Source organism: Sus scrofa, chromosome 18 (assembly GCF_054392235.1).
Source record: "Sus scrofa isolate SSC_HxYL_T2T_F1_AM1 chromosome 18, Sscrofa_HxYL_maternal_Yorkshire_Landrace_v2.0, whole genome shotgun sequence".
Classification (NCBI taxonomy): Eukaryota; Metazoa; Chordata; class Mammalia; order Artiodactyla; family Suidae; genus Sus; species Sus scrofa.
The window spans coordinates 11,580,822-11,600,940 of NC_139400.1; the positions used below are offsets into that span (position 1 = coordinate 11,580,822).

The following is a 20,119-nucleotide window of genomic DNA, read 5'->3' on the forward strand; positions in this document are numbered from 1 at the left end:
CACTTTTGTGCCGACATTTTAATGACTACAGTTGAGCAACAGCGCCTATTAGCATTCTCATTCTTTAACTGTTTTACAATAAAGTAATTTATATCTCCAGAGGTCATTTAAAGATTAAAATCTACAAAAACTTCTCTCATTCTAAAATATGCTACAAACACAATACATTATCAGAGGAAGGAGAAGTATCACCTAAAATACTGAAAGAATAAATTACAGGAAAAAAATCAATGAAATTAATCTTCCAACTATGAAACACTACAAACTAGTAAACGGCACATGAGCTGGTGAACGGGAACTGGAGTCCCAGGTCCCCCCTCAACTGCTCACCCCGAGCTGATGGCCGGAGCCACCTGGGTCGACCCCTCCCCATCCACACGCCCTCCTTTAAGGGCCTAAGATTCCTTTTGCTAAGGTCACTTGTCCACAGGTCTGATCTACTGCGGGCCTGCATGGCTCCGCCCTGGATAGAGGCCCAGGACGGCCACGCAGCCCTGTCCCCGAAGGTCGACCTCGGGAGCTGGCTCATCAGTCTCAACAGCGCCCTCACCAGGAGGAGGACCATCTCGTCCCTCACGTCGTCCTCAGCTCCGTCCTGCCCTGGCTCCTTGGGCTAAATATGTATGTCTACAACGGGAGAATCTGGGCAAAGAGGTCTTTCTACTATTCTGCTACCTTTTCTCCAAGTTTCAAATTATTTTAAGCAGCAAGACAGACAGAGAGAAAGCACAAAATGAAAAATCAAATTCAGCTTGCTGGGGAAGAACAAGTGTGGGCACATGTCTGCACGCTCTGCCACAGCACCGCCAGGGAAGAAAGGGTAAAGTCAAATGCTCTGTACACTGAGTTTCTAAGCATTAGTGCAAGACATGAGTAAATGACCTGAGCCAGTCAAGTATCACTTCTCATGATCTCTTGGGGAGAACAGGGGGCAAAGTATTAAGGAAAACAGCTGAGGAAAAAAACATTAATAAGAAAAAAAATTTTAAACCGAGTCCCAAGGCTAGAGAATGATTTTGTGGCTTCATGTTTGATCCATGGGACAAGTTCTAAGGCTGGAAAACAGACTCTGTAAGCCTCATCTCCTATCACACCTCTATTCATCCAAATGACATCTATTTTTCCAGACCTACTTCATAACTTCCCTCTTCCATAAAGCCTCAACACCTCCCACCCCGTTCCCCAACCCACACATCCGACCTAGAGAGGTCCCTCTCTGAGCTCCTAAAGCGGGTGTCTGAGCCTCCCTTCCAGGAGGTTTTACTTCACCACTGCAATCTGACCGCGTCTCCTCTCCCTTGTCTTAGGCTGTAAGTTCCTTGAGCACAAGAACCAAGCTTCTCAATCACCCCTGTTTCTCCAACAGCTAACACAGCACCTAAATCCAGGAACTCTGCAGTATTTTTTGAATAATGGTCAGAATTAACTACTGCTAACCAATTTAACATAATGACAGCACTCCTTTCAAAGCACGAGCATGCACACTGCATGTTAGGGAAGATTTCTGCCCACACCCCAGAGAACATTTACACTGTTCTAACGTTCAAAGGGCAAAGAGCTAACTGGGAATCAGCTCACCACAACTCACGGACCAAAGATTCTAGAAAGCTCAGGGTTTTCTTTTAACTACACTCATGCTTCAAAGACATGTATCAACTTTTCACTAATACTAAAAAGATGCTCGTTTTAAATCTGGGGAAAAAAAATAGCAAGCTTCTGGATTCTTTTTAAAAGATGAACAAATACCTCTTCCGTGTCAGGAGCAACCTGGGAATCAGAAATCTCATCTAATTCCTCTTCAGCAACACAGTCTTCCTGCTCTTTCATCCCTTGTTGCCCACAAGCCTGCAAGTATTCTTCATCCTAACAGCCATTAAAGAGAAAATAAGTTTTTCTCATATAGCTTTGGGGGTTTTAAGCACTTTTCATCTTCACAACTCATGCTTAGTTGTGTTAGCAAATTCTACCACGGCAATTACCAGACTGAGCAGAAAGCAGTAAGCACGAAACCAGACTGGGACCACCCCTGAGTGTTAACGAGCAGAGCACAGCGTGCCAACCCAATGCTACAGTGAGTGACAAGGACTCTGCTTTCAACTCCCAGGGCTCTGACAAACAGCTCTTCTTAAAATCAACCTAAGGAGAGGCAAGCATGCGTGTGCACAGAGCATGTCCAGAGCACTAAGGCGGCAGAGTCACCCCCAACTCAAACCCTCTGCGAGTGTGGCAATTCAATGCACCCTAAGAGCTAGAATTCTCCATCATTGCTCCCTTGAATTAGAAGGATGATTTGAGGTTTGTACAAAATCTAAGGGGCCCGTCGGCAGGCAGGCAGGCATCCGGCGGGTATGTGCAACGAAGCAGGCAGGCCGCCTAGAAACAACAGCTCCAAGAGAAAGAAGGACTCCTACAGGCACTTCTAACAAGGAACAAGAACTGAGCATTCCCAGAGGAGCTTAACTTCCTAGTGTCCCTGGCCACTGGCTAAAATGAACAGTAAGTGGTTACAAGGCAGGAGGAACAGAGGATAAGCCGCAGAAGCCGAACAAGCGGCCCTACCACACAGCACACAACAGGTTCTACAAAGGAAGGCAGGTGTCCTCACGGTGACGGGCGCCTTAGCTCCCACACCGTCTCTCAAGACTATCCCCACATACTGCATCTCACTTTCCAAAAGGAACTGTTACCATCCTCTCAAAAAGGGCAACCCATGACTCACTGAGAGCAGAGCCATCAGATTTCAAATAAGGCCGGGCAATGCCAATCAAAATTTTCAGCCAATATACAATGAAGAATTGTCTTCACCACCAAATGCTCACTGGAAACAAAACTCTGCTCTCCATTACGTAAACTGCCAATCTGAAATTGTTTTTATCAATGTTTTAAGACACCTCAATCTACGGTTAACTTCAAAGGCACTCAGTAATTTTCTGCTCCAAACTATGAATCACCTGACAAATAACGTCCTAATATCCTGTTGGATAATAAACAATACACCTCTCTTCCTAATATGAGAATACAAGTTTTTATGTCTAATCTCAATTCACTCTCAAAATGAGGACAGCAAAAAAAATTTTTTGGCTTTTTAGGGATGCACTTGCAGCATATGGAGGGGTTCCCAAGCTAGGGGTCGAATCGCAGCTGTAGCTGCCGCCCTACACCACAGCCAGCGCAACGCGGGATCCAGGCCGTGTTCGCAATCTACATCACAGCTCCTGGCGACCCACTGAGGCCAGGGACTGAACCTGGGATTGAACCCACATCCTCAGGAATACTAGTCAGGTTCGTTTACGCTGTGCCACTACAGGAACTCCCAAGACAGAGAACTTTTTTTCTTGTGATTATGATAGAAAAGAAAACCAGTTTATGACGCACTCTTTCTGGGGACCTCAGTTCCTTCGCATGTAAAAGTGTCCCTCTGACTGTCACATTCTGCCCTCCTATGACTCCACCCACAGGTGCGCACAAGAGCCCCCATGTGACCTCAGGAGCCAGCTCAGAGGGACAGAACACGCACGTGATCAGCACAGATTCAACTCCAGCTTCAGCATATGCGTTAACAAGCGCTACCTAGGGCAGTGAGGTAAATCGTTTCTAAACTAAAATGTCATCGGGACACCCAGAGGTGCAATCTACTCACAAGCGTGTTAGTCTAACATGAACAATGATTTGTGTCCCAGTGACAGCCTGAGAGGACAGTAAGAAGCCTGCCCTGCAAAGCGGAAGGGAGGTACTGCACAGCTCAAGTCCGTTCATCTATCTCATGCAACGAGGAGGCAGTGCCAGACGCCACCCCTGCGGTGACTGTACAGCGGACCATAACCTTGAAGAGGGAACAAAGGAACAAGTGTGGCTACAAAGCTGGACACGCGGGGGTGAGCGAACTCAGCTCACAGAGAGGCATTTCACTCGGCCTCAACTTTAAAGTGTACAGCTCTGTGAAAACGTTAGGACACTTGCAGAATTTCTAAGTAAACGTTTCCACTTTAAGATTTTTTTTTTAATTCTGAAAAAAATTTACTTTAACGTGGGAAAGTACTGCACATATATTGCATTTTTTTTTCAATGCCTGAATCACAGAGCACAAGATGTCAGATAATTAAGCTGGCATTTACACAACCAGGGCTTAAATGTAACCTCGTCTGGAATACAAGAGAGGAAAATCCCTCGCCTACCAGAAAGTCTCTGTACAATAAACCCTGCAAGATCCCCGCGTGAGTGGAACCTCTTAGGTGACCGTGTGTGAGACTCTCAAGCCCTCTTCACCCTGTGACTGGTTCAACCAAGTTCCAAGCTCACAGAAGCCAAGGGGCCAGGCCTCGTGGTTCACGCTGCAGCAGCACTTACGTGCTCATGCTTAGACACGGGTAAAGACTGCTGAACTGCTGAATTTATAAGGGATATGACCGACCAAACATACTTTAAGATGAGAAGTAGAAATAACAAAACGCTCTAACTTGGGAATAACTATGCACATTTCAAGACCTTGGCTTAATTTTTAAGAAGCACTTTAAACTACAGTGTTCCGCTCTGACACAGTAAACAGACACTTACACCAGAGAACGCCTGTCCATACACGGAAGTATTTATTACCAATACGAACCATTACAGAGCTGTCAAGAGGACAAGTGCTCATGAGACCTTCTACATGATTCGTTTCACCACAACGACAATCGTTTTTTCATTACTATAAAGAGAACTAAAGAGGAAGCATTCAAAGAGAATCAGACTTAAAAACAACTACTGGGCTATATAAACACAACTGTGTCTGCAACTAAATATTCTATTTCTTCTTTTTTATAATTTATTTATTTTGCATTTTAGGGCCGCACCTGCGGCACATGGAGGTTCCCAGGCTAGGGGTCCAATCGGAGCTACAGCTGCCGGCCTACACCACAGCCACAGCAACGCCAGGTCCGAGCAGAGTCTGTGACCTACACCACAGCTCACAGCCAGGGATCAAACCGGCAGCCTCATGGTTCCTAGACTGTTTCCACTGCACCACGAAAGGAACTCCTACAACTAAATATTCTAAGGCTCCACGTAAACAATTAATTCCTCGCAAAATTATACACACACATTTTTTCTTAAATGAAAAAGCACTTACTCTGAAGGAAAACAGAGATGAAGCCAGAGCTCTGCCCCAGCCCTACAAGCCTCCACTCCATCCCAGCAGCCCCACAGACAGTGCACCTCAGTGGAACCCAGTGTCCTGAAAACCCTAAGATTCTACTGCACCTATGGAGCACTCATCCCCTTCCAACATAAATTTCATTCCATGCTTATTTTATTTCTTTTTTTTTTTTTTTTTTTTTGTCTTTTTGCCATTTTCTTGGGCCACTCCTGCAGCACATGGAGGTTCCCAGGCTAGGGGTCCAATCGGAGCTACAGCTGCCGGCCTACACCATAGCCACAGCAACTCGGGATCCGAGCCATGTCTGCAACCTACACCACAGCTCACAGCAACGCTGGATCCCTAACCCACTGAGCGAGGCCAGGGATCGAACCCACAACCTCATGGTTCCTAGTCAGATTCGTCAACCACTGAGCCACGATGGGAACTCCCCGAGCTTATTTTAAAAATAAATTTATTTCGGGAGTGCCCATCATGGCTCAGCAGTTAACAAACCCAACTGGTATCCATGAGGACGCCAGTTTGATTCCTGGCCTTGCTCAGTGGGTTAAGGATCTGGCGGTGCCGTGAGGTGTGGTGTAGGTCACAGACATGGCTCAGATCCCGCATTGCTGTGGCTCTGGTGTTGGCCAGCGGCCACAGCTCCGATGGGACCCCTAGCCTGGGAACCTCCATATGCCTCGGGTGCAGCCCTAAAAAGACAAAAAAAATAAGATAAAAATAAAATAAACCTCTTTTAATAGTGAACCCTTAAGAAAGATGAGCAATCTTTTATTAATACCTTCTTCCTTGACAATTCAACTTTTAAAAAAAACACCTTTCTGAAATAAACATCAGCACAATCTTTGTTTCCTGATTACAGATAACAAATTGTGCGACATTTCCTAAACTAACCTCCAATCTCTTTATTCATGTTTAGACAGTTCTCAGTTACAAAAAAGGATGAATGAACAGGACATCAATCACTTTGGAATATTAGCACCTTAAAGATGTCTTTAGCAGGTCAATAATCTTTTCACCTTAGAAGGACTTTATCAGATCTTGTCTAAAGCCTGGATAAAAGCTCTGCATTAAGTACTTCTAACAATTGACAGTGTTTCTCCACCACACAAAGCCGTTTTCTTCCTTAGGGTGCACTCCTCAAGGTCACGATTCTGTGCAGCCTTCCAGAATGACAAAAGAGCATTACCTCCGGCCAAACAAGCTGTCAACACAAACTTTGTCATAGCTCAGATAAAGAAACTGGCAGACAGTGATAATAAGGTCTAATTTCCCTCCCTCCCAAGAGAGGGAAATAGATTTCAAATCCGTCTGAAACCCAGGCCCCGGCAGCCATGTTATCTCTGGCCATACAAAGGAGAAGGACTCACTGTGAATTCATCCAAGGGCTCATTGATCTCGATGTCTAACACCTCGTCGTTGTACAGCTGCCCCTCCTCCGGCTCCTCCACATACTCCATGTGGTCTTCCGTCAGCTCAGCATCAGGGCCTTCGTACTGTCCTTCCTCCGGGTACTCGTGAGCATACAATTCAGAGCCATCGGATTTGTGGTACACGAGCTCGTCCTCTCCTTGTTCATATTCAGATTCCTGTTCTCCGGACTGGTCATTAGTGTTGTCAGACAGCTCAAATGATGTGACCATGCCAGATGTGGTGTTCAGACTAATTGTGACACCCTGAGAACTAGAGAGGACAAAGATACTAGGAAAGGCATGCAACTGGAGTGGAGCTCAAAACTAAACCATCACATGAGTTAACTGTTACCAAGTTACTCCAGGGATTGACCAGTGCACAGTGACTACAACAAGGACTGAAAACTGAGCTCACTGTGCCCCACACGGGCCGGCACCACAGACCCCCCGCTGCACACAGAGCCCCCGCTGTCATCAGCCACAGGTGACTGCATCCGGAGAACCACACAGAAACAGGTCTACCTGGCCAAGACCCGGTGCTGGAAGTAAATGGACTATAGTTCATTCCAACTTCCAGAATGAAAAGAGCGCTATCTGTTTTCTAAGATATCCAAGTAAAAACAAAAGCATTACTCTATATAAACAGAAAATCATAGATGGAATTTTAAGAACAATTTTTCTTTTTTAAATCTATGAATGTAAATGTTGCTGTGGTGTAGGCTGGTAGCTACAGCTCTGATTCGACCCCTAACCTAGGAACTACCATACGCCAGAGGTGTGGCCCTAACAACCAAAATTAAAAAAAAATTTTACTTTAAAAATTTAAAAATCCTAAAGGTATATTTCAAGGGCAACTTAATTAACTCAAAAGATCAAGGTATAGTAAGAATGGAATTGGGAAACTCAAATAACTTGTAGAATAAATGAATTTAAAACATGTTGTTACCCATAAAAATTACTTTGTTAGAAAACCTATTACAGGAGTTCCCCTTGTGGTTCAGTGGTTAACGAATCCGACTAGGAACCATGAGGTTGCAGGTTCGATCCCTGGCCTTGCTCAGTGGGTTAAGGACCCGGTGTTGCCATGAGTTGTGGTGAAGGTTGCAGATATGGCTTGGATCCTGCGTTGCTGTGGCCGTGGCGTAGGCTGGTAGCTACAGCTCCGATTAGAACCCTAGCCTGGGAACCTCCATATGCCGAGGGAGCGACCCTAGAAAAGGCAAAAAGACAAAAAAGACCAAAAAAAAAACTATTACAAATCTATAGCTCAATAATAAATGTCATGTATTTGTTAATTACATTTATAAGCAAGAAGTATCTCTCCATACTTTCACAATAAATGTCAATAAATGTTTCCCTGCAACAGTGAAAGAAATACCCCACCTGGCAGATGTACCAAATACCTCTTCCTCTTAGGGTGGAGCTGACTGTCAAGCACAGAAGCATACTCACTCACGACTGCTATGCACTGAATCCCTGTGTCCCCCTAAAATGCACGTGCTGAACCTTGACACTGACGGGATGGTGTGGAGGGCAACCTCGGGAGACGCCAGGGTCACGAGGGTGGAACCTCACGATTGGGATCACTGCTCTACAAAAGGGACCCAAGAGACTTCCCTCACACCTTCCCCCACGTGAGCACACAGGGGCAGGGCTGGGGGTCCTCCCTGGAAGCCAGTCAGGCCAGCACTTTGACCCTGGACCTCCCGGGCCCCAGAGCTACGAGAAATAAATCTCTGTTGTTTATATACTAGCTCCCCAGTTTAAGATATTCGTGATGGCAGCCCGAACAGACTGAAACAATCATATGCGGATGGTCAACTAATTCTATACTTAAAATGGTAAATTTTATATGTTATACTCTTTTACCACAATAAAATTAAAATAATTTAAAAAAAAAAGTCAACTAGAGCCTAAAGTACCGTCCAGGAGTTCTCGTTGCGACACAGCAGAAACGATCCGACTAGTACACATGAGGACGTGGGCTGGATCCTTGGCCTCGCTCAGCGGGAAAGGATCTGCCTTGAGCTGTGGCGTAGGTCGCAGACGTGGCTCAGATCCCGCATTGCTGTGGCTGTGGCACAGGCCAGCGGGTGCAGCTCCGATGGGACCCCTAGCCTGGGAATTTCCATGTGCCACGGACGTGGCCCTAAAAATACAAATAATAAAAATAAAAATAAACAAATACAGTCCAAAGGAATTTCCAAAATAGCAGTTCAGTTAACAGATATGTATAAACAAGAACTGTCTAAAATGAAAACAAGAGCAGTAATAGCAAACTGCAACCAGCAGTGTTAATATTTAACTAAAGGAGTCCTTTAAAAGAGGAGACCACACCTGTCCTCGACTTTAATAATCTGCACTCAAGAGAACTCGGAGGTCATCACCTGCAAGACTAACCCTGATTTTAAACCACTGCCCTATTTAGAGAAAAACAGAGAGGGCTTTCTTACCAAAGAGTCATGGTAATCTCCGTGTAGAATATAATCATGTTACGGATATAGTACATTATCAATTATATCCCGCTATAACTGTAAGTTAGTTAGTATCAACTGAAACAAAGAACACCTCTCAGGAGCTAACACTGAGTACCTGAAGTTTTCTTCGTCTTCGTTGTCACTCTGTAGAAGATCGTCATTCAGCTCTTCATCTGACAAATCCGACTGATTCTAATTAAAGGAAGAACTCGAATTAATACATACCACGGCCCTAAGAAGACGTGTTACAAAAGTGCACAACTGTGCTGAACGGACCGTTTCTAACCTTGTTATTTAAACAACCGTCATTCAGAACGTTTTCTCAGTTTGATACAGATGCCACATGGGGCACTGTAACTACCCCAGGCCCATTTTCAGACGCACAAATGAGGACACAGCAGCAAGCATAATGATAGTTATTATAACTCCCACAAAAGCAAAAAAAAAAAAAAAAAGACAAGTCCTTTGGTAGTAGTACCCTACAATTTTTTTCTTACCCCAAAAAAAAAAAAAAGGCATTCAAATAAATTGAACATTGTTAAGTGTCCAAAAATCTAAAGACTTTTTAAACAGAAAGAAAAACAGGGGAATTCCAGAACAAAAGAGACTTTCGATAACTAGGCTGCCCAACTGGAGTGGAAAGAGACTAAAATAAAACTCTGGTTTGTCCAGTACAGACAACACAGGAAAATGAATACAACTAACTGAGACCTTCTCTCCAGTTCTTGACAGGCCTGTCTACTCACCATAGAGGCAGCCTAGTGATTTTTGCCAACTGGTCAAATTTCCACAGTTCCAGGTTTTGTTAAGTTATCATAGATTTGGGGTGGGGGGAGATGTCTCACTTTCCTACCATATTAATACTATTTCCATGGTATATGTAAACTACTACTCCCCTGCCAACAGGCACACAAGGAAAAAGAGGGGAAAAAACTTGATTTTCTACACAAACATGAAAGAAGCAATCGGCAGTCTCTTCCCGGCATTTTATAGATTACACACCAAGGTTTCTCAAACAAGTCTCTATACTCTTCATTACAGTAGTTTTGATATAAGCCAAAAACTATTCATCTCATTAGCAATTTTTTGTTTTCTTTTTTCCACTTCAGCTTCAGCAGTTCTTACTCGTTGCCCACAGAGTCTCTCAACCATTACCAGGGATAAGTCAGGCCTGCTGTGGGAGAACCTGAACTGTTTGCCCAATTCGATAAGTCAAACCACAGGAAATCTTTAAAAAATTAACAATTCGATAAAAGCCAAATTTCACTCAGTAAGAGGCTTCTTTCCTGAGTTTTTAAGTTAAACTTTTAAATATCCGTCAAACGTCAGTCAACCCATAAATAATACACCAAACAGAAAGAGAATATATATAATATACACTGTGCTGGGCCCTGGCGGTAAATCAAAAATTTTTTTGAGTTCGAGTTCTGAGGACTCCAATTTCTTGGTCAGTTCTGAACCTAACGAGTAGCAAACACAGAAGGCACAGAATAATGACCAAAATGACCAAAGGCTCACTTTACTGATAAAGCTGGAGTGGAAAGTCAGACTAAATCCCTGAGGCCAAAACTGCTTTCCAGCTACTACAAGGCAAGGACTAGGAGTGGAGTGTGTCCCCAGCAAGGAGGGAGCGCGAGGGCCGACTCAGCGGGTGGTCGACAGGAAAGTGGGCAGAAAGCGGGGGACAAAGGGCCCAAGGGTGTCTGCGAAATCTTTAGGGCCAAGGGGGCTCCCTGATGAAACCCCACAGGGCCAACTAGGATACATGAGGCTTGCCCAAGGGTAGAAATCCAACTTCACGTGAAAATGTTTTACTGCGTTTAAACATGTTAACATCTCGCTGGCGCCGCTCATGACAAAGGGAAAACAAGGCGCCTACATCAGGTGGGGCTCCCAGGTGCACTGCACGTACTTCAGGGATGTGCCAGCGAACCGCCTGAGCGTGAAGACAGACAGTCATCCTCTCCCTGCTGTGACCATGACACAGCAAGGCCTGAATCACACCACACATGGGGCATCCTGAGGCCGGAGCCCGAGCCCGAGATGGCTTTTCACTTTCCGTTGCTCTGCCGTGTCCTCATTTACCAAGATGAAGAACCCACTTGGGGGTGTACAGGTAACTGAACTCATCCTTATTTAGAGTCACAGGTGACCAGAGAGCCACTTCAAGGGAAAGGACAGGGGTAGGCCCATGGTGCAGTAAGAAACAAGACACAGAAAGGAAAGCAGGGAGCACCCGTCGTGGCGCATCGGAAATAAATCTGACTAGCATCCGGGAGGACGCAGATTCGACCCCTGGCCTCCCTCAGTGGGCTAAGGATCCGGCGTTGCCCTGAGCTGTGGTGCAGGCCAGCGGCTGCAGCTCCTATTCAGCCCCTAGCCTGGGAACCTCCATATGCCGAGAATGTGGCCCTAAAAAGACAAGGAAAAAAAAGAAGGCCGAGCAGCTACAACAAATCCATGCATCCCAGAACATGCTAATGTAACAAACTAAGTTACAGGAAAAGGGCAGAGCTGGTCTTCTCCTAGTACTGGATCTTCACCACCAGATTTAGGGGCGATCAAAAGGCAACTGAGTCAGGCCTGATATTAAAGCAGACAACCGATGCAACCCCAGCACCTCACCGTATAATGAGCTTGAGCACAATAAACTGTGGACAATAAGAAGCCATCACAATCTGAAGACTTTAAAAAACTATGGATTAAAAAACCATCTTGATATGTAGTGAGAATGACAAGTGTCTTTAAACTGTTAATAAATAAAATAAAAATTTGGTATTTCACTTTATCTCGGTTTTTTATTTCTATTTTTAACGTATGCTTTATAATGTTCAAAATATATCCGTAGAGTGATATGTATATACATACTCACATGGTATATAAGTAGATATACAGAGAGATGACCGCTTTAAAGTTTTTACTTGATCAAAAAAGCTTAGAAAAACCTAGATCGGGTTCTAGATTTTTACTATTATTTATCTGAATATGTGTTAGATTTGAGTATTTTTAGGCTTATCTCCGAATACTCCCAAAAAGTGAACTGCAGATCCAATACGCAAAATGTTAAACTCCTCCAGGCCAAGTGGCAGTTTTGTCCCTGCTCTCATACCTGCTAGAATGCCTTCGATTAGTGGGAACTAAAATATCTGCATAGAAGGACTTATTGCTTCAAGTTATCACAACATTTACTAAAAAGTCAACTCTCTGCGCATTTAAAAAGTAACTCAATTCACAGAATTTTAATGCACACCCAACTTTCCTGCAACGAAATAATTTAAGCACAGTTACGTGACTATCACTTAAGTTCAGTGAGACCTCTGTTTCTTACCTTTTTGCCAGTGAGTAAATCTTCTCCAAGTAAGTCGTCTTCAAGTTCACTGCGGAAAAAAGAGACATGACGGTGTATCATTCCTGTTACACTGGAAAGTGCATGGATCCCTGGGAAACTGACCAGGACTTTAGATTTGTGCACTTGCATATTAAGTTTGCTGTATTTTCCCTCATCTTTATTAACAACGAAAACATATTTTCAAATACAGAGGGAACATCTGGTCCTTTACGTCTAGGAGGCTTTGCTCTATATAGGAGGTGGTTCTCGCCAGACCTCTAATCATAGCTTTTCACCTCAACATGAGATCTCATTTTCTTTGGACTTGTTCGTTAATCAGCAGAAGAAGAAACCATAATAAAGTGATTATTTATGCTTTTTCTCCTATCTCTCAAGACCGAGGATGAGACAGAAAAGGAAAGATGACCAACATCATTGACCAAGAAAAAGTCCAAAACCATTTGATACTCATCAAACAGCAAAAAAAGAAAAGTCACAGAGTTCCCTTCTTGGCTCAGCGGTTAACAAACCCAACTAGCATCCAGGAGGACACAGGTTCGATCCCTGGCCTCACTCAGTGGGTTAGGGATCCAGCGTTGCTGTGAGCTGTGGTGTAGGTTGCAGACATAGCTCGGATCCTGTGTTGCTGTGGCTGTGGTATAGGCCAGTGGCTACAGCTCCGACTGGACCCCTAGCCTGGGAACCTCCATATACCAGGGTGCAGCCCTAAAAAGACAAAAAGACCAAAAAGAAAAAAGAGAGAAAAATCAGGGCTAATGAGGACATTCAAGTAAATCACTATAACTAAGGAATTATCTTTGGATAACATGAAGTTACATCCACTGAGTGCAATTTCTTGTCAACATGTTTATCTTCTGAAGTGATCATAAGCAGGTTTTCTCACAATTAAAACAGAAACTCTTAACAGATAAGAAACCTGAAGACATTTCCCATTGTGTGTTTTCTTGATTGATGAATATGGCTACCAATAAATTATGTCATTTAAAAGTGTATGTCTTTAAGTATCAACATCTAGAAGGAGGAAACACAATTAGATGATGATTCTAGCTACAAATTCCAGCGGAGATTTCAGTGCACCAATATTCTTAAGACCATAACTTTTCCAAAAGAGCTCAAGTTACAAATTTCTATAGGTCCTATAGCTTTGAGCACTATTTCACTCAAAACCCATGTCACTTTAGTGTGCTACTTTGCAGAATGCCAGGATATCCTGGAATGCACAAATGAAGTTGTAAGAGAAATTCACATTTCTATATACTACTTTCTACAACAAGAAACAACTGAATACATCATTCCATCCATGCACTGAAATACCTCTTCCATTATTTTAAGTTACCCTACATAAATCCTGTACCTTCATTTTACAGATAGAGAAAAGGAGATTAAATGACGTGCCCAAGGCCACAGAGCGGATTCAGGACAAGAAACTTGGCTCATGAAAACCACCTTTCACAGACCTGTGTAAGGAAAACAGTTATCAGAGAATAATGTGTGACTCCTTCCAACATTTTCACCCCACATATCATCGAATCATCTTTCAGATACAGTTATTGTATCTTCAGTGTTATAGTCACTCTCCACAGATGAAGAAAAAATGCTTTCTAGTCACAATATTTACACCCACCACATCTGAGAATTTGATTCTAGCTGACCGGAAAACACAAGCATTCCCCTGGAGACAAGCGCCCCTCTGAACCATCGCTCTGAATCAATGAAAACGGAAGGTCAGGATACTAACTGAGAACAACTCCCAAAACCGTCATATGAACAGCTGTTGGTAATTACACATGGAAACGTCTGGAAAGTACTTGTACCTTTTGCTGACAAAAGTATATGAAAATAAGAAATCAGTCTTTGGCGTTCCTACTGTGGCTCAGTGGGTTAAGAACCCAGCAAGTATTCATGAACACGCAGGTTCACTCCCTGGCCTTGCTCAGTGGGTTAAGGATCCGGTACTGCCGTGAGCTGTGGTATAGGTCACAGCCGCGGCTCGGATCCAGAGTTGCTGTGGCTGTGGTGTAGGCCAGCAGCTACACCTCTCATTCCACCTCTAGCCTGGGAACGTCCATATGCCACAGGTGCAGCCCTAAAAAGCAAAAAAAGAAAGAAAAGAAGGACAGAAAGAAAAGAAGGAAAAGAGAGAAAGTAATAAAGAACCCAACTTTACGATGACAATCGAGAAGTATATTTAATCTTTGTAAGGTGTGTGTACAGTAGTTAGGATTTGGACTCTGGAGCCAGACTCACCTACTGGTTTCTGATTTGGTAGCCGGGTAACCTTGGGCCAATTATTGAACATCTCGGCATCTTTATTTTCACATTTAAAAACTAAGAGATGGTGTAAGACACTCGGCTCTTTGAGAATGAGTACACTTTTACTAACGAAAAGAATCACACCAAAGACTCTTCCAGGGAACAGGTTATTCTGCAGTCAGCAGCAGGCTGCCCCTTTCAAATTCAGAAATGTAAGTGACAACGAGCACTGCACCTGAGGTCATCATCCCTGTGGGCCTCCCCACTCCAGGCCGCCCTCTCCCGGTGGCTGGTCCCCGCTGGCTCCAGGCCCTGGGAGGTGTCTCAAGGAACGGCTCCTCTCCCACTCCTGTGCTCCCAGCCTTTGCTTCCAGAAGGAATGTCACGAAACAGGAGGAGAGGCTGTCCCTCCTTTCCAGTGCACAGCTGCAGTCACCCCCACCCCCACCCCCACCAGGGCGGCTCTCCAGGGAGACACCCCTTCTCCCCCTTCGGGCCTGCTGATACTCGCTGGACGCCTCACCGACTCTCTTACTGCTTCTTAACCCTAGCCCCTTCTTCAAGTGACCTTCCATTAAAACCTCCTGAATGTGCTGTGTCTTCCCTACCTAGATATAGTCTCGTGCTTCTCCTCAACTGTCAAACTTCTCCCTCTGTTATTCAACACGAGACTGTTTTATGCTTTAAAAATAGCAGAAAAATAAATACACACGATACAGAATCTTCATATGTGAACATGCACTGAAGACGACTGAAGAAAGGCGGCTGTTCACAAACAGCACTGGGAAGAATACGGAAAATCAGAGCCAGGCTCACACTGCAACCCAAACCCAATCCATCCCAGCAGAAAGCCAGCTGACGTCAGGGCGACCAGAAGAAACTCCCACTGAACAAGTACCGGGGCAAGTCAGACATGACTAAGAATACCAACACTGTGTACAACGGATGAAAAAACACAAGCACCGGATTTAAATCTACAAAATCTAAATGATGCAAAAGTAAAACACACCGCTGGAGGATGCTAAGGAACTGACCTGACCCCTTATTTTGAAAACTGGTAAATAAAAGTAGAGAAATCAAGCACTTATTCTGCACCTGAAAGAAACCAAGTCATTTACAGACATAGTTCAGCTTAAGAGAAAAAGAAGAAATGACAAACAGGATGAGAATATCACCACTCAGATCATTTGATAACATCACAAAAAAAAAAAAAAAGAAAGAAAGAAAAAGTTACCTAGGTGTTGTGTAGTCCCTGATGGAGGAACAATACCACCAACTACGACACTGCCAAAGCCCCTGCTTGCGCCCAAATCCAAACCTGAATCTAATCAACCTCCAGATCTATTAATTTACAGAAAATGAAAAGAGATAAAGGAACATACTAAAAAGTTCCAAGAGATGCAATCAGCAAAAGCAGAAATTCTCCAAGATAAACCCCTTGTTTCTTCAACAAAAACATCAGGGAACTAAAAAAAATTGTGGGGAGAACTTGTAGATGAAACAATACTTACAAGACATACCAATCGATAATGATATATTATATATATTATGATACACATGTCTTATCTGGACTCCAAGTCAAACTAAAAAAGAGCACCCAGACACACATCCACACCACACGTCACCATATGTGACTTTCACATTAAGGGACTTTTTTAGATAGAACTCTATTATGACTGTATTTGTAAACCCTTTATTTTTTAGAGCTACATGATCTGAAATATTTTTAGATGAATTATCTAAGTGAGTTAAGGAGAGTGACAGAGATCATAGATAAACAAGACTGCTACATACTAACACTGCTGAAGCTGAAGGATGGTACATGACCTGTACTTTTTGCTTTTAAGGGCTGCACCTGGGGCATATGGAGACTCCCAGGCTGGGGTCAAATCAGAGCTACAGCTGCCAGCCTCCGCCAGAGCCAGAGCAATGCAGGATCAAGCCATGTCTGCGACCTACACCACAGCTCACAGCAACGCCGGATCTTTGACCCACTGAGCAAAGCCAGGGGAAGAACCTGCAACCTCATGGTTCCTAGTCAGATTTGTTTCCGCTGTGCCACAACAAGAACTCCCACCTGCACTCTTCTATATTATTTCATATAGGCTTGAAATTCTCAACAAGTTTAAAACTAAATAAATAAATTTCAGGCTGATTATACATTTAACTGTAGAAAGAGAGAAAAGAGACAGAGAGAGAGAGAAAGAAAAGGAAAGAAAAAAGGAAAGAAAGAGAAAAACCAAGAAACACTTTAAAACTTCCCCAGGAACTCACAGGACAAAGCAGAATGCAGGGCAGGGAAGACTTTTCTTAAGGACAAAAGCAGAAGTCAGCCTGACTATCACGTGCCTCCTGAAGGGATGCTTCTGGCCACAAGTCACCAAAGAGCACTCCTGACCAAACCCAGAACCTGAATCTAGCCCTGAGAAGACATACCAAGGGTTGGTCTACAAAATAACTGGCATGTCCTCCGCGAAAATTTCACAAAGTCATAAAAGACAAAGACTACAGGGAGTTCCCACTGTGGCACAATGAGACTGGTGGTGTCTTGGGAGTGCTGGGATGCAGGTTGGATCCCAGGCCCGGCACAGTGGGTTAAGGATCCAGTGTTCCCACAGCTGTGGCAACTGCAGCTCCGATCAGATCCCTGGCGCAGGAACTCCATGTGTCATGGGGTGGCAAAAAAAAAAAGAAAAAAAGAGAGAGACAAAGAGCAGAATTCTTCCATATGAAGAAACAAAGAACGGGGGAATGCAGTGTATGATCCCGAGTTCAATCCTGAACCAGAAAAAAAGAAACTCGTTTTTGGCTATAAAGGATATTATTGGGACAACTGACAAAACTTGGATAACCATGGGAGATTCAGAAGTAAAGCGGCATCATACCTGCAAACTACCATCAAACGGTGCAGGAAGAAAACCGTCATGTGTGTGTGTGTGAGTGTGTAAAGAGCGAGAGAGTGATAACATGAAGATCACAAAAGCAACTGTGGGCCTGAGAGAAGGGCTTGTAGGAGTTTTGGTTATTCTTCCAGCCTCCTTTAGGTCTGGAAATGATTTCCAAATACATTTTTTCATATTTTAATAAAAAGAGAGTAAGAGTTCCCGCTGTGGTGCAGCAAGTTAAGAATCTGACTGAAGGGGCTCCGGTGGCTGTGGAGGTGCGGGTTCAATCTCTAGCCCAGCACAGTGGGTTAAAGGATGCGTCACTACCACAGCTGCAGCTCGGATTCAGTCCTTGGCCTGGGAACTTCCATATGCTGTGGCTACAGCCACACACACACAAATAAATAAGTAAAAATAAAAAAACAAATAAAAGCCATACAGGAAAAGGTTATCAACAATATTATTTATAAAAATCCACTCGAAGACTATTATTTAAAGGAATACATGGGAGGATCTATCTCTAAGAACAAAAAATAAATCTCAAGAAGTATAAAGAATCCCTAAAATCATAAGGAAAAGATAAACAACACAAAAGAAAAGCGGACATAAATACAAACAGATAATGACAGAAGAGAAAATGCAGGTGGTGAGTAAACTAGAAAAATACAGGAGATGTTATTCGGCTCCCCATCAGGCTCTTACACACAGCTAGGCACCAGTTATTCAGCTCCCATCAGGCTCTTGCACACAGCTATAGGCACCAGTACTTGCCAACAGGGCTATTTCTTTTATAGGAGACGGTTCTACGCTCCCATTTTTTTATGGACCGCCTAAGAGTCGCTGAAGAGCAATCAACCTTACACAGGCTGTAAGAATTACACAGTTCGTAATGTAATGTTTCAGTAAACCCTGTGAGACGTCACAGTTTGCAACGGCAAGCAGGTGTGCCCCTGTGCACTTTTCCCAGGGCACAGCCCTCTAACCTCTATAAGAACTCCTCGCGAGAAGCCATCATTACCCCAATAAACTGACACCTATCATTACTGTGGACACTGTTTATACTGCGTGTGTGTTCCTAAAAAGCTACCTTCACCTTCACTAGTAATCAGAGAAATAGGAACTGAAGTTACAAGATACCATTTTACACACATCACAACAGCAGAAATGTTAGAAAGCCTAACCACGCATCGTGTAGGATGTGGAGAAACTCTCTTGCTGTGGCCGTCGCAGGCACACAACCACTCCAACAACAGCTCTGGGTGCTACCCAGTCCATACCACCACTGTGTGAGCACAGCCAACGCCCCGCTGGCAGCCCTGGGACAACACGCGCCTGGAGCAGGAGCCCACCGGAAAGCTGTCCACCTGGAGCAGCCCCGCCCTGCTTCGGCCCCGCGGGGACAGTCCCACACAGCAAGGAGCAAGGGCAGCCCACACACCGCCTTCGGCCCACATCGATCGCTGCCAGGCCAAGGGGCAGAAGGAGCTAAATCAGCTTGGCCGCGACATGTCGCCAGGGGTTTCCGTACCTGTCCCAGTCCTCGTCAGCAGCTCTCCTCCTCCACGAGCGCTCGGCACCCGGCTTATCGAACTGGTCGAAATCGTCATCTGGGAGGAAAGGCCGTGAAAGTCAGTCTTACGAATCACAGCAGACTCCTACTCCAACACTGACACAATCTGTTTAAGAATTCCTGGCGTGACGTTTTAAACGACTCAAAGTTTCATATTCAACAATTATAAACACTTTCACCATTTTTAATGATTAAAATGTCAAGTACGTATCTACCTAAATAAAACTGATTTACTGAACACTATTAAGCATGAAAACTCATAGAAGGCTTTTTCGAAAATCACAAATTTAAATAAAATATTTTTATAAACGAACGGGTTTTGAGTTTATAAAAGGGGAAAATTGCTGATTTGCTAAAAATTAAAGAGACTTTTATAATACTTTTTGTAATCTTTACATTTTTCCAGATTAATCATGAAAAATAAAAAACCTACTTAAGGGCATTAGAGATAACGTAGAGAAGTAACAACAGAAATACAACACAAGCCACATACCTAATTTCAAATTTTTTAGTATCTTTTAAAAAAAAAAATAAAAAGAAATAGATGAAATAAACCAGAAACAGACTCACAGACATAAAAAACAAACTTAGGGTTACCAAAGGGGAGAGGGATGAGGGAAAAAAGGAACAAATTAGGAGTAAAGGATTAACAGATACAAACTACGAAATATAAAATAAATAAGCAAATATAAAATAAATAAGCAACAAGGATTTATTGTATCACACATAGAATTATATTCAATATTTTGTAATAACCTGCAATGGAATGTAATCTGAAAAAACAAATAACTGAATCATTTTGTTGTACACCTGAAACAGAGTATTATAAAACAACTATACTTCAATTTTAAAAAAAGAATTTTAAAAATGTTTCTTTTAAAAAATAAACAAATGAATTTTAATAGGTTAAATTTTAACATTTTAATGTAATCGATACAGAAAATATTAATAAGCATTTTACATTTTTCCCATACTAAGTGTATATTTTGCATACACACCATAATCTCCTAATTCATTTTCTTTGCTTTTTGCTTTTTAG

General features: G+C 43.4%; 1 protein-coding gene across 6 annotated transcripts in view; it reads right to left on the minus strand.

The window, feature by feature from the left end:
- The window catches only part of RBM33 (RNA binding motif protein 33), a 111,436-nt gene that overhangs the window by 77,428 nt on the left and 13,889 nt on the right, over nt 1–20,119 (minus strand). For 3 of the 6 annotated variants that reach the window (XM_085005062.1, XM_085005059.1, XM_085005058.1), the window contains exons 2-6: nt 19,039–19,117; nt 12,352–12,400; nt 9,139–9,215; nt 6,505–6,817; nt 1,747–1,863 (exon numbers count right to left, since the gene is read on the minus strand). In XM_085005062.1, coding sequence (XP_084861188.1) covers nt 1,747–1,863; nt 6,505–6,817; nt 9,139–9,215; nt 12,352–12,400; nt 19,039–19,117 — 635 coding nt within the window. The remainder of the gene's footprint in view (nt 1–1,746; nt 1,864–6,504; nt 6,818–9,138; nt 9,216–12,351; nt 12,401–19,038; nt 19,118–20,119) is intronic. The other 3 variants (XM_085005063.1, XM_085005061.1, XM_085005060.1) reach the window with 1 other exon arrangement.